The following is a 13,499-nucleotide window of genomic DNA, read 5'->3' on the forward strand; positions in this document are numbered from 1 at the left end:
TTTTGGCTCAGGTCATGGTCTCTCAGGTTTGTGAGTTGGAGCCCCATGTTGTGCTCCACGCTGACAGCACGGACCCTGCTTGGGATTCTTTCTCTCTCCCTCTCTCTCTCTGCCCCTCCCCTGCTCGCTCTCTCTCTCTCTCTCTCTCTCACAATAAAAAAAATAAACTTTAAAGAAAGAAGAAGAAAAAGAAGCTACCAAAGCAATCTAATGGGTGATAGTGACTCAGTTGCTGGTGAGAAATGTTCAGATCCAGGTTGTGGTTTGGAGGAAGAACTTACAGGATGGATTGGATGTAGGGGAGTGAAGGCAAGTGAGAAGTGACTGGGTAGTGGAGGAGCTTCTCTTTCTGGAACATTCTCTCAGATATCCCCAAAGCTGCCTCCTTCTCATCCAGGAAGAACTTACAGGATGGATTGGATGTAGGGGAGTGAAGGCAAGTGAGAAGTGACTGGGCGGTGGAGGCAGCCATTTACTGAATTGGGAAGACTGGAGGGAACAAGATATGGGGAAAAGTGGAAAGTTCCATTTTGGACATGCAAAATTTGAGATGACTGTGATTCATCTAAGTGTAGGTGTTCAGTTGTGAAGGAATAGGTGAATGAGTCTGGAGCAGGGAGAGGGTGGGGTGGAGACCCTCCGTGGGAGTAAAGGCACTCACCTGAGGACAGAGGGGTTAGAATGCAGAGGAAGGCCTTGGGCAGAGTCCCTGGGAAATCTAACATTTAGAGCCAACACTAAGAGGATTAAGAAGTGCTGAGTGAGGTAGTAGGAAACCCAGGAGGGTGAGATCACAGGCCTACCTGCCGCACAGCAGCCCACAGGAGCCCTGTGGACCTAATCCTAGGGCCTTCCACAGATATTTATTGGAACGATACCCTGTTCTGAGCCTGGCACAACTGTGGCTATACAGGAGGCCTGGTGAACGGGCAGACACAGGATGGTTCAAGTGGCAAAGTGCTGCCTCTCAGACCTTCCCTCTGGGGCTCTGCAACCCCCTTTTTGAATAAACAACCCCCCTCACCAGCTCACCTTTTTGTTTCCCTTGTTTTTGTTTTGTTTCGTATCTTTACTTTTTTTTTTGTAATTCCCAATTGTTTTCCATCATTTTATTTTACACCCTACTCACATGTATAATAATTTTCAAACAGTAGTAGTAAAAGCATAAATAACAGTTATGTATCCATTGTAATCTTCACTTTGCTAACATGTTTATATTATATTTTGTGGCATATTAAAATCATTTATTCTAGATGGTGGAATTATGGCTGTTTTAATTTTCTTCTTAATTCTTTTTTTTAATTTCCAAAATCTCTACAATGACCATACGATACATTTCTAAAAACAATTTTTTTAATTTTATTTTTTATTTTTTAAAATTTACATCCAAATTAGCATATAGTGCAACAGTGATTTCAGGAGTGGATTCCTTAGTGCCTGTTACCCATTCAGCCCATCCCCCCTCCCACAACCCCTCCAGCAACCCTCAGTTTGTTCTCCATCAGTCTCTTCTGTTTTGTCCCTCTCCTTTTTTTATATTATTTTTGTTTCCCTTCCCTTATGTTCATCTGTTTTGTCTCTTAAAGTCCTCAAATGAGTGAAGTCATATGATTTTTGTCTTTCTCTGACTGACTAATTTCACTTAGCATAATACCCTCCAGTTCCATCCACGTCGTTGCAAATGGCAACATTTCATTCTTTTTGATTGCCGAGTAATACTCCATTGTGTGTATATATACCACATCTTCTTTATCCATTCGTCCATCGATGGACATTTGGGCTCTTTCCATACTTTGGCTATTGTCGATAGTGCTGCTGCTATAAACATGGGGGTGCATGTGTCCCTTCGAAACAGCACACCTGTATCCCTTGGATAAATACCTAGTAGTGCAGTTGCTGGGTCGTAGGGTAGTTCTATTTTTAGTTTTTTGAGGAACCTCCATACTGTTTTCCAGAGTGGCTGCACCAGCTTGCATTCCCATGTATCTTTACTTTGATCGGCTACTTACTGGTTTGCTGCTATGTGGGGCAAACCATTTGGGGCTTGTTTTCTCTCTCCCTTTCTAAAAATGTTTTTATTTATTTTGGGGGGGGTGGGCAGAGAATGAGCTGGGGAGGGGCAAGAGGAGAAGGAGACAGAAGATCTGAGGCAAGCTCTGTGCTGACATCAGAGAGCCTGATACGGGTCTCAAACTTACAAACCTTGAGATCATGACCTGAACTGAAGTCAGATGCTTAACCTACAGAGCCACCCAGGCACCCCAAGCTTGTTTTCTCTTTTTATTTTTTTATTTTGATTTTTTAAAAATTTTTTTAACGTTTATTTATTTTTGAGACAGAGAGAGACAGAGTATGAACAGGGGAGGGGCAGAGAGAGAGGGAGACACAGAATCTGAAACAGGCTCCAGGCTCTGAGCTGTCAGCACAGAGCCCGACGCAGGGCTCGAACTCACAACCGTGAGATCATGACCTGAGCCGAAGTCGGACACTTAACCGACCAAACCACCCAGGCGCCCCTGTTTTCTCTTTTTAAATAGTGCTTCACCCTTTGCTTTCTCTTCTCCCTTCACAGACACCATCACTCCGAGCACCAAGTCCGCTAAGGGCAGGGTCTCTAAGAGTCATCTGCAAATGCTTCCCATTATGTGCTCAGTCAGGATTTGCTGAGTAGACAGGTGGGTAGATGCATTTGCCTTTTTATTCTCATTAGGATGCTTTGTGGAACAAGGAGGACACGGATATGTCTTTGTGGGAGGCCGTGGAGGAACGTCTTTTCGATCTCCGGGTTATGTGCCTTAACTTCTCCACAAACCGTCTGTGGCAGATTGCCTTTTCTAAAAAAGGCCACACCAGTATTTCCAGCCCCCCTTACTCTTCCAAAACTTTGGCACTGCCCCCTCAAGATGGGGAGTCTCGATCCCCACCCTGTGAGCCTGGGCAGGACATTATGGTTGCTGGACAAAGAGATTCAGGGGTGGCTACATAATTTGTGGGGCCCAGTGCAAAATAAAAATGTGGGGCCCTTTGTTTAAATATTATTGGGAATTTTAAGATGGTGACAACAGAGTGGTAAACCAAGTGTGGGTCTCTTCTAAGTACGGAGCCCTGGGTGACTGCACAGGTCACATTCTGTGAAGCTGGCCCTGAATAGAAATGGCTTCTAAGTCCTGTCATAAAAGGCAGTGCAGCTTCCTTCTGGCTGTCTCTGAGAATGCTCCATCTTGGAACCCAGTCAGGTAATGTGAGGAATCTCAGGCTACATGAAAAAGCCACGTTTGGGTGTTATGGCTGTTAGTCCCACCTGCAAGATATTGGTGAATAAAATATAAATATAAAATCTTTTGATTCTTTTACCTTCTTCCAGGAACTCGTGGACAGACATTATGCATATAGTAGAAGATTACAAGGACAGGAGCCCTCTTGTGAAGGTTGAATGTTCAACCAAAGCAAAGAGCTCCAGTAGCAGATGGCCAAAGACTACAGAAAAGGAAAGTACTCGCCAGTGGTGCGTTAAAGAGAAATTTCCTGAAAAGGTACGATCACAACTCTCATTCAGATATAAAACGGACACATGCTAAGCCTTGTATTTAACTCAGTAGTCATGGGGGGAAATCAGGCAGATGTTACCACAGGTTCAAAAGAAAATCCGAAGAACACACCCAGTATAGATCAGGAATCATGAAACAGGTGTACAAAGGAGGCAAAACCAATTGTTTGCAAAGAGCAAAAGGAAAATCAGTTGAACCTCTACCAGACAAGATAGAATTGGTATGTCCAAAGGTAAAACTTTACTTTTTTTCATTGCTATTGATTATCTACATTTTAGAGTTGTAAAATAACACCATTTTCTGCTGAAGCACAAATAGAAAGGCATTGCCTTTGCTTAAACTGGAAAAGTGGGATGCTAAACGGTCTTAGAGATTTCGAGTTTGGGAAAATGGAGCAGGAGGCTAGCTCTGAGGAAAAATAGTACACACTGCTGGTTCTTTTTTTTTTTTTTTTCATGTTTATTTATTTATTGGGAGAGGGAGAGAGAGCAAGGGAGGGACAAAGAGAGAGAGAGGGAGAGAGAGAATCCCAAGCAGGCTCCGTGCTGTCAGCACAGAGCCCAACTTGGGGCTCAAATTCACAAACAGTGAGATCTGACCTGAGCCAAAATCAGGAGTCAGACGCTTAGCCGACGGAGCCCCCCAGGTGCCCCTACACTGCTGGTTATGACTTAGCATGCTTGGAATGAAGCCTGGGCATCTGCAGTTTTTAATAGTTCCACAAAGCACCCCATTTGAGAACCAATCTGTTAATATAAATTAGCATTCAATTTTCCACCCGAAGGGAGAGCCTAATATGAGAATAATCCAAATCCTCACCTAAATTTTTTGTTAAAAAATAAACATTTCTGTTGGTTTGGGATATGTTCTATGGCACTTGGGGGTGGAGGGTTGACTTTCCCACTTGTGTTCTTAACTCTGAGTGGTTTCATTCAGCCATCCCTATCAGGGAAACAGTCCTTCAGGTGTGTGGATCAAGAGGAAATTCCTGCATATTCCCTGTATCTCCTGGCTCCCTCTCTCTTTCGGAATATCCTGTGCTGGTCCCCAGACTCCAGGCTCTAGCTCTGGTGACAGAGAGGACTTCTGACCTTGTTTAGCCTGCAGCAAGGGCAGAGCTGGCCAGCAGGGGGCAGCGCAGGCTCAGGCTGGGGTGTCCTGGCCATCCTCCCCTTTCCTCAGCCTGAGCATTTCCTTGCCCAACTGGCCTGGGTGACTCTATTTCTCTCATCAGAGGTGTGATAGAAAAAGCACACAGTTCAGTTTAGTTCAATCTTTCCTGAACTTTGCATACTACATAAATGACCTTAGGAAGTTTCTCAACTTCTCTTTGCCCAGATGTTCGTGTTTGCAGAATAGGGATAATTGTACCCATCTCCTAGGATTAAATCAAGTAAATATGTGTAAAACACTTGAAGCAGTGGTTGGCAGAGTTAATACTATAAAAGTATTCACTGTTCTTACCATCACCGTTATTGTTTATCAGGCACTGTTGACTCCTAAGTGAACGAGACTGTCTTTTAAAGACAGTCTTGAGGCAGGGCAAAGAAAAAGATGTACATGGGTGTACACGGGATATGGAGGGGGCAGAAGTAACCAAAAAACAGCTTCCCAGAGGACAGAGTGCTTTTAGGAATATATAAGACAAAGGGGCTTGGGAGTTAGGGAGCAAAAGCAGGGGACAGCATTCTAAACAAAGGGGGCAGCCAATGGAAAGGCAGGTTTGGGGAGCTTCAAGTTCAAATCCTTCTACTTGAGCCAGCCCTGGGAGCAAGGGAGGATGTGAAGGGAAAGGAGACAGAGATGGGTAGGGGCCAGATCATGACTAGACTTGAAAGTCAGGGGTGCCTCTGTATCTCAGTTGGTTGAGTGTCTGACATTGGCTCGGGTCATGGTCTCACAGTTTGTGAGGTTGAGCCCCACATTGGGCTTGTTGCTCTCAGTGCAGAGCCCTCTTCAGATCTTCTGTTCCCCTCTCTCTCGGTCTCTCCCCTGCTCACACTCTCACACTCAGAGATAAATAAAACATTAAAAAAAAATTTTTTTTTTAAAGAAAAAGGAAAAAAGAAAGTCAGCCATATGGACATGGACTTACTGCTGCAGGTCTGTGGACTCCAAGCAAGGGCACACAACCTCCACTGTGGGGAGGGAAAAAATATTAGTGCTTTAATTTGTAAATGCTATCTTGTTGGGAATTTCTGTTTCTTTTTTTTCTTTTTTGCGTTTATTTATTTTTTAAGGGGATACATATATTTTTAAGTTTATTTATTTATTTTGAGAGAGAAAAAGAGAGAGAGAGAGAATCCCAAGCAGGCTTCACGCTGTCAGCACAGAGCCCCACACAGGGCTCGATCTCACAACTGTGAGATCATGACCTGAGCTGAAATCAAGAGTCAGATGCTTAACCGATGAAGCCATCCAGGTACCCCATGGATTTCTTTTTCTGTACCTGATTTTCTAATATGTGAATACAATGGTACACATATGTAATTTATAAATAAATACATTTGGCCCTTGAATGACACAAGGGTTAGGGGCACCAAGCCCCTGTGCAGTCAAATCTGCGTGTAACTTTTGACTCCCCCAAAACTTAATGGTAACATAACAGTCAACTAATGCATGTTTTGTATGTTATACATGTTACATATTATATTTTTACAATAAAGTAGGCTAGAGGGAAAAAATGCTATTAAAGTCACTAGGAAGAGAAAATACATTTACAGTGATGTACTATATTTATTGAAAACCATCCACATGTAAGTGGACCCATGCAGTTCAGACTCATGTTGTTCAAGGGTTAACTGTATTTGTCTATTGGGATGCATGCTAGGTTTATGACTACAGGTCATGCAGAACCACCAGAGATGGCTGGCTTTTAACCAGGAAAATGACAGAAATAACATCTCAGGGGCACCTGAGTGGCTCAGTCTGTTAAGCGTCCAACTCTTGAGCTCAGGGTCGAGCTTGCAGGGAGAGCTGGCCCAAGTTGAGGCGTTGGCATTGGGGATGGCAAAGATGTGGACTTGAGTGATATCAAGGAAGTATTTAGTTCCATCAACAGGAAGTAGTAATCTCTAAGTGGCCAGGTAGCCAAGAGCATGGGGAATAGAATATCAAATGCTCAATGAAAACAAACACTCAAAGAACATCGGATACCCAATGATTGTCAGGTGTTGGTAGCTATAAATTTTTATTACAGAGAATATAAGTCCAAGATTGGAAACTGTCACTTGTATTTGGACTGTAAAGGTGACCTTAACTGAGTCATGAGAGGATGATGATTCCTTCTTGCCAGGAAGGAGTCAGACTACACTCTTGAGTGAGAATGGTAGGAGGCAGGACCATTGCGGGGAGGAAGGGGAGGCTACGTTTCTGGAAAGAAGGGACTTAAACATATCTATAGACTCAAAAGAGAGGGGATCAATGAAGGGATGAAAAACAGAAACAGCTGCTCCAGTAGAATCCCCAGGGCCTGGTGTCCTGGCAGAGTATCATTCCACTTCTCCTCACCAGAGAAACCCCTTCTCTTATCAAAGTGTTCATTTAAAATGGTTAAACAGAATGACTCTTACACAATTATAAAGTGTGTATCAATGATTTATTTAGCTTTACTTATTTATTTAGATTGTTTATTACTAATGACAGAATGGCAGTATGAGAAAATTGGTTCAAAGGCCTATGGGAGAGACCAAAGTATTTCTAGACAATGCAAGACAACACACCAAAAGAAGATGGTCAAGTCAGCTCCCAAACTGGCTAGTGTCTTACTGGTTGGATGAGTTGAATGAGCAACAGCCCCAGTTTGCCCAGGACACTCCTGCTTTTATCACTAAAAGTTCTTTGTCTTGGGAAGTCCCTCAGTCCCAAAGCAAATGGGAACAGTTGGTCATCTTACCTAAAGGACCATAAGCTATAAGCTTTGAAGTTATTCTATTAGACAGGAAGTCACTTCAATCTTTACTTTCCAAAAAGCACTTGTAATTGACCAATCCAAAAGAGGAACCTGACCCTGAATCAAGACAAGTGATACGTCAAACAAAAGCACACTACCCCCTAGAGAATCAGTAATTTTGGTGTGGGCCTGCTCCACAGCACTCCATATAGCATTGAAGACATGCAGTTATCTCTTGCCTCATTTCTAACTGTTGAATAGTTTTTGATACTCTACAAAATAAAACAAAAAATAATTTCTGTACCTCGTCCACATATCTGTAGAGGAAAGAAAAATTATCAAGGGCAGGCTCAGTCCTCAGAGCTGGGGGGACTCCTCTCAGTATAAGCCATTCACTTGTATAATTAAGAATTACCCCTCTTACAAAAAACATTAAAAAAAATTTAAAAAGAAAAACAAAGGGGTGCCTGGGTGGCTCAGTTGGTTAAGCGTCCGACTTCAGCTCAGGTCATGATGTCACAGTCCGTGAGTTTGAGCCCCATGTCGGGCTCTGTGCCGACAGCTCAGAACCTGGAGCCTGCTTTGGATTCTGTGTCTCCCTCTCTCTCTGCCCCTCCCCTGCTCATGCTCTGTCTCTGTCTCAAAAATAAATAAGAACATTTAAAAAATTTAAAAAAAAAAAAAAAGAAGAAGAAGAATTACCCCTCTTACAGTAGCTATCATTTCGAAAGGTTGCAAAAGGTTTAGATCCCTGGCCGGTCAGAGTTCAGTCTCCAGGGACTAGACCCACCCAAATAATCCAGGATAATTTCCCTGCTATAGGATTCTTAATCATATCTGATAAGTTGCTTTGGCCGTGTGAGGTGACATATTCGGTTTCCGGGGAGTAGGCTGTGGAAATCTCGGGGAGTACGCTGTGGACATCTCGGAGGGGGACATTCTTCTCTTTACTGTACTGTGGGTCAGTTTCAGGAGTGCTTTGACTGGGTCATTCGTGGGTCTCCCATGAGGCTGTAGCCAAGAGTTTGGTTAGGACTGTAGTCATCTAGGCTTTAATGCGCCCAGAGGATCTGCTCCAAAGGTCATCCAGTCACGTGGTGGACAAGTTAATGCAGCTACTCTCCAGGCCTCGATTCCTCTTCACAGGGGGTGTCCATAGGATTGCTTGGGTATCAAGGCATAAGGCTGGCTTCTCCCAGAGCAAGAGATCAAAGCGACCAAAATGGAAGCTGCAGTGAATGCTTTTTTTTTTTAATTTTTAATTTTTAAATTTTTAAATATTTATTCATTTTTAAGAGACATAGAGTGTCAGCGAGGGAGGGGCAGAGAGAGAGGGAGACACAGAATCTGAAGCAGGCTCCAGGCTCTGCACTGTCAGCACAGAGCCCAACACAGGTCCTGAACTCATTGACTGTGAGATGGTGACCTGAGACGAAGTCAGACACTTAACCGTTGGAGCCACCCAGGCGCTCCTGCTTTTTTTTTTTTTTTTTTTTTTTTTTTTTGCCTTAGAAGTCACATACTGTCACCTCTTCCATGGAATCATTAGTCATGCAAGTCAACCCTTACTGCACGTGAAAGGACCATATTAGGGCGTGACTATCAGAAGGCAAGGATAACTGGGGCCCTCCGTGGAGGCCAGCGATCCCAAATGTTTATTATTACTCATCTTTTGATGTATGGTATCATTAAAAAATTTCTCAGATTGTGGAAACGTTTTCAAAGCATCATTTTTAGAAAAAGTCTATGAGTGCATGTGAATGTATTAATTGGAAAAGTAATGTAACATCGGGGCACCTGGGTGGCTTAGTAGGTTGAGCGTTCACTCTTGATTTCGGTTCAGGTTATGATCTCACGGTTTGTGAGGTCGAGTCCTGCACTGACCATCAGCTGTCAGCACAGAGCCTTCTTGGGATTCTCTCTCTCCCTCTCTGCTCTTCCCCTGCTTGTGTTCCCTCTCCCCATATAAATAAATAACTTAAAAACATTAAAAACCAGGAATGTAACATAAAAAGTAACCTCTCCTAATTATAAACTGCTTTCATTTTTGCATATTCTATTAAGACTTTGTCTGCAAGGGTGTCTGGGTGGCTCAGTCAAGTTAAGCATCCGACTTTGACTCAGGTCATGATCTCACGGTTTGTGAGTTTCAGCCCTGCATGGGGCTTACTGCTGTCAGCTTGGAGTCCGCTTCAGATCCTCTGTCCTCCCCCCGCCCAACCCCACGCAACTCTTCCCCTTCCATGCTCATGCTGTCTCTCTCTCTCTCTCTCTCAAAAAATAAAAAAACTTGGCAAAAAAAATTATTTTACATATTTTCATACTGTTGTAAACATAACACATGAAATTTTGCAGTATGATGAGGAGGTTAAATGTTTGGTCTGTGAAGCCTAGATTTCCTGGGTTCAAAGCCTGATTCCACAACTTACTAGCTATATGACCTTGAGAAAATAACTTAAATTTGATATGCCTCAATTTCCTTATTGGCAACATGAGGATACTAATGCCTCATAAGGGTGCTGTGAGGATTGAATGAGTTAACACATTTAAAAGTGTTTATAACACTATCTGATACATAGAAAGTGCGAAATGAGAGTTTGCTGCTGTTTTTATTTCTTTTAGCGTTATCTTGTAAAATACTTATGTCATAAAACACTGTTATGTCTTTCTGTAAAAGACAAAAAAAAAAGAATATATGGAAGTCCTCTGGTACCTCAGACTGTGACCTTATTTGGAGATACTGTCTTTATAGAGGTAATCGAGTTAAATGATGTCATTAGGATGGGTTCCTAATCCAATATGACTGGTGTCCTTATAAAAAGGGGAAACTTGAAGACAGAGATAGACATGCACAGAGGGAAGACAATGTGAAGGGACAGGGACAGGATGGCCATTGACAAGCCCAGGAGAGAGGCCTGGAGCAGACTCTTCCCTCACAGCCCTTAGAAGGAGCCAATCCTACTAACACCTTGATCTTGGACTTCTGGCTTCCAGAACTGTGAGACAATACATTTCTGTTGTGTAAACCACCTGGTTTGTGGCACTTTGTTGTAGCAGCCCTAGCAAGCTAGTACAAACACTTTCCTATGATGGAATATGTATCTTTACAATTGTGATTATGCTAATTACTATGATGTATACTCATTATATGAACGATGTTATCACACTTTGTTTAGCTGTTCCCCAATAGTGACACTTAGGATGTTTTCAGTGCTTCAGTATCACAGCTAATGCAGAAATAAATTATTTTTTCAGGATAAATTCTCAGGGGTGGGATTTCTAGGGTCAGGGAATATGGATATTTTTGTCTTGATGTGTCTTACCACTTTGTTTTCTCAAAGGGCCACTCTGATAGTCCATGTCTGAAACATGGTGATGGCAAATCAAAGTCCTGTGTAATTATGTCTCTATTCTGGGCCCCTATAGGGCTTCATGCATTTTGGAGTGCCCTTCGAGCATCAGTTTCCATTGTAGTGCTCAGTGAAAAAGTCCACGAGTCACTAGCAAAAACTAGCATTTCTCTACATCTTAGGACATCAGTAATATGTGTGCAATAACCAAAAACAAGTTCCTTCAGCCTGTTCATCTCACCAAATGTGCAGCGTGTTGCCTTCAAAGGTGACTCAGAGAAAATCCACTGCTCTGCCAAGGAACAGCACCTGCATCAACTAATAAGTATGGGCCCTGTTAGCTTTCTGCATACTGACGTCAGCAGAATGCCCTGTCCTGTTCTTAGCGCCACCTTGACCAGCACCACCCAGGTGTGGGTGATTCCCAACTCAGGTTTCACAGTGTCCCCCGGGAGGCAGTTGAGTACAAGAGGCAGCCTGGGACCAGGGAGGGTAGAGCTCTGACTTCAAGAGCTAGCTGCCAGTGAAATCTGGACACAGACAAAGAGTGTTGCTCACCGCCTTCACACTTCTCCATTCAGCATCATTTCCTTCTTTGTGGGCACATGTTACCCTCAGAGGGCTGCAATCTCTCCCCTTGTATCACCTGCCCCCCAAAATCTGCTCAAAGTAAACTTTTACACACAGGAACAAGCAATCTGTGCCCAATAATATCACTCCTTATCCAAACAGAAGCTCCACAGGAGCTGTTTTTTTTACTGCTGTGACAGTGCCTGGCATGTAGTAAGTGCTCAATAAACAAGTGTTGACTAGAGGAATAAACTTCATCTTTTAAGGTCATTATTATTATTTCAGATTTAAAAAAATTTTTAATGTTTATTTTTTGAGAGAAAGAGAGAGAGAGAGACAGAGCATGAGCAGGGAAGGGGCAGAGACAGATGGAGACACAAAATCTGAAGCTAGGCTTCAGGCTCTGAGCTATCAGCACAGAGCCCCACATAGGGCATGAACCCACAAGCCAAACCCACAAGCCGTGAGATCATAACCTGAGCCGAAGTCAGATGCTCAACCAACTGAGCCACCCAGGTGCCCCTATTATTTTGCATTAGTAACAGCACTTACTATAGTCGAAATATTTGAAAATAAAGAAAAATGTAGAGAAAAAATTGAAGTCACCCATAAAAAATCATCCATAAATCCATAGCTACCTTATTCCAAATATGTTAATGCTTTATATATTTTTTCCAGTAACTTTGACATCCAAATTTATATGCTGGCTATTGTGAAAGTGCTTCAAAATAGTGTAAGTATAAGGTAGTATTAAAAAATACTAATTTAAAGGGGTGCCTGGGTGGCTCAGTTGGTTAAGCGTCTGACTTTGGCTTGGATCATGATCTCACAGTTCGTGTGTTCGAACCCTGTGTCAGGCTCTGTGCTGACAGCTCAGAGCCTGGAGCCTGCTTCAGATTCTGTGTCTCCCACTCTCTCTGCCCCTCCCCCGCTCACACTCTGTCTCTCAAAAATAAATAAAAATGTTAAAAAAATACTAATTTATAATTTCCTAAAAATGGTCTTTTGGGTAATCCCAAGTATTATCTCCTCCAGCCATTTCTGTGCCCAGTGGCCATCTGTTTTGTTGATATTCTTGACAAAGGGGATAGAGTTATCTTGGGTATGATAAAATGTGCAAGACCTAATTAATTTTTAAAAGTAAGTCCATGCTTGGCAGTTCCTTTGTCTGGGGCCGGCAGAGAGGGAACCTGCGGGGAGGTGGAGAATAACGGGCAGTGTCACAAAATCAAATAAACAACTGTAACATGTTGGGTGTTGCAACTCTGAAAAGTTGGGAATGATCATGGCCCAAAGGCAGTGGTCCTGTGGCACCTTGTGTGTGTGAGGGCAGCTTTTGTTGCAAACCAGTCCCAGGGACCCTGCCCTTGTGTGTTGGGCCTCTTCATACCACATTCCTCTCAAAAGGTCTCTCTTTTGAGTTGATGGCTTGCTTAAAATCCAACATCTTATTTAAACCTCTATGTTTTGGGGTGCCTGTGGGGGGCTCAGTCGGTTAAGTGCCCTACTCTTGATTTTGGTACAGGTCATGATCTCAGTTTGTGAGTTCAAGCCCCACATCGGGCTCTGTGCTGACAGCGTGGAGCTTGCTTGCAATTCTTTCTCTCCCTCTGCCTTTGCCCCTCCCCTGTTGCGCTCTCTCTCTCTCTCTCTCTCTCTCTCTCTCTCTCTCTCTCTGTCAAAATGAATAAATAAAACATTTAAAAAATAAAATAAAACTTTATGTTTTCAGTCTTCTCACACCAGTACTATTTCAAGAACAAGACCAGAAAATGGTATCGTTTATAGGATCTCCCTTGTTTGCCCAGTTTGTTCAAGGTCACCAACAAATTGTTGACACGTTAAAACTGGAATCCAAATTCTGGGATGCCCTTCCATTTTGTCATACCCACGCTCCTGTTTGTTCCTTGTTCTGGGTTGAATTATGTTCCCTCTAAATTCATATATTAAAGCCCTAACTCACCAGTATCACAGAATGTGATGTTATTTGGAAATAAGGTCATTGCAGATGTAATTAGTTGCTGAAGTAGAGTGGGCCTCTAATCCAGTATGATGCATGTTCTTATTAAAAGGGAGAGTGATGGGGTGCCTGGGTGGCTCAGTCGGTTGGGCGGCCAACTTCGGCTCAGGTCGTGATCT

The 13,499-nt window shown here is 43.0% G+C and overlaps 1 protein-coding gene across 2 annotated transcripts in view; it reads left to right on the top strand.

The window, feature by feature from the left end:
* Positions 1–13,499, top strand: part of TAT (tyrosine aminotransferase) — a 50,331-nt gene that overhangs the window by 1,898 nt on the left and 34,934 nt on the right. For both annotated transcript variants that reach the window (XM_019819994.3, XM_019819995.3), the window contains exons 2-3: positions 2,573–2,675; positions 3,365–3,533. In XM_019819994.3, the coding sequence (XP_019675553.1) occupies positions 3,384–3,533 (150 nt within the window). In that variant the 5' untranslated portion in view covers positions 2,573–2,675; positions 3,365–3,383. The remainder of the gene's footprint in view (positions 1–2,572; positions 2,676–3,364; positions 3,534–13,499) is intronic.

This window comes from Felis catus, chromosome E2, assembly GCF_018350175.1.
Source record: "Felis catus isolate Fca126 chromosome E2, F.catus_Fca126_mat1.0, whole genome shotgun sequence".
Classification (NCBI taxonomy): Eukaryota; Metazoa; Chordata; class Mammalia; order Carnivora; family Felidae; genus Felis; species Felis catus.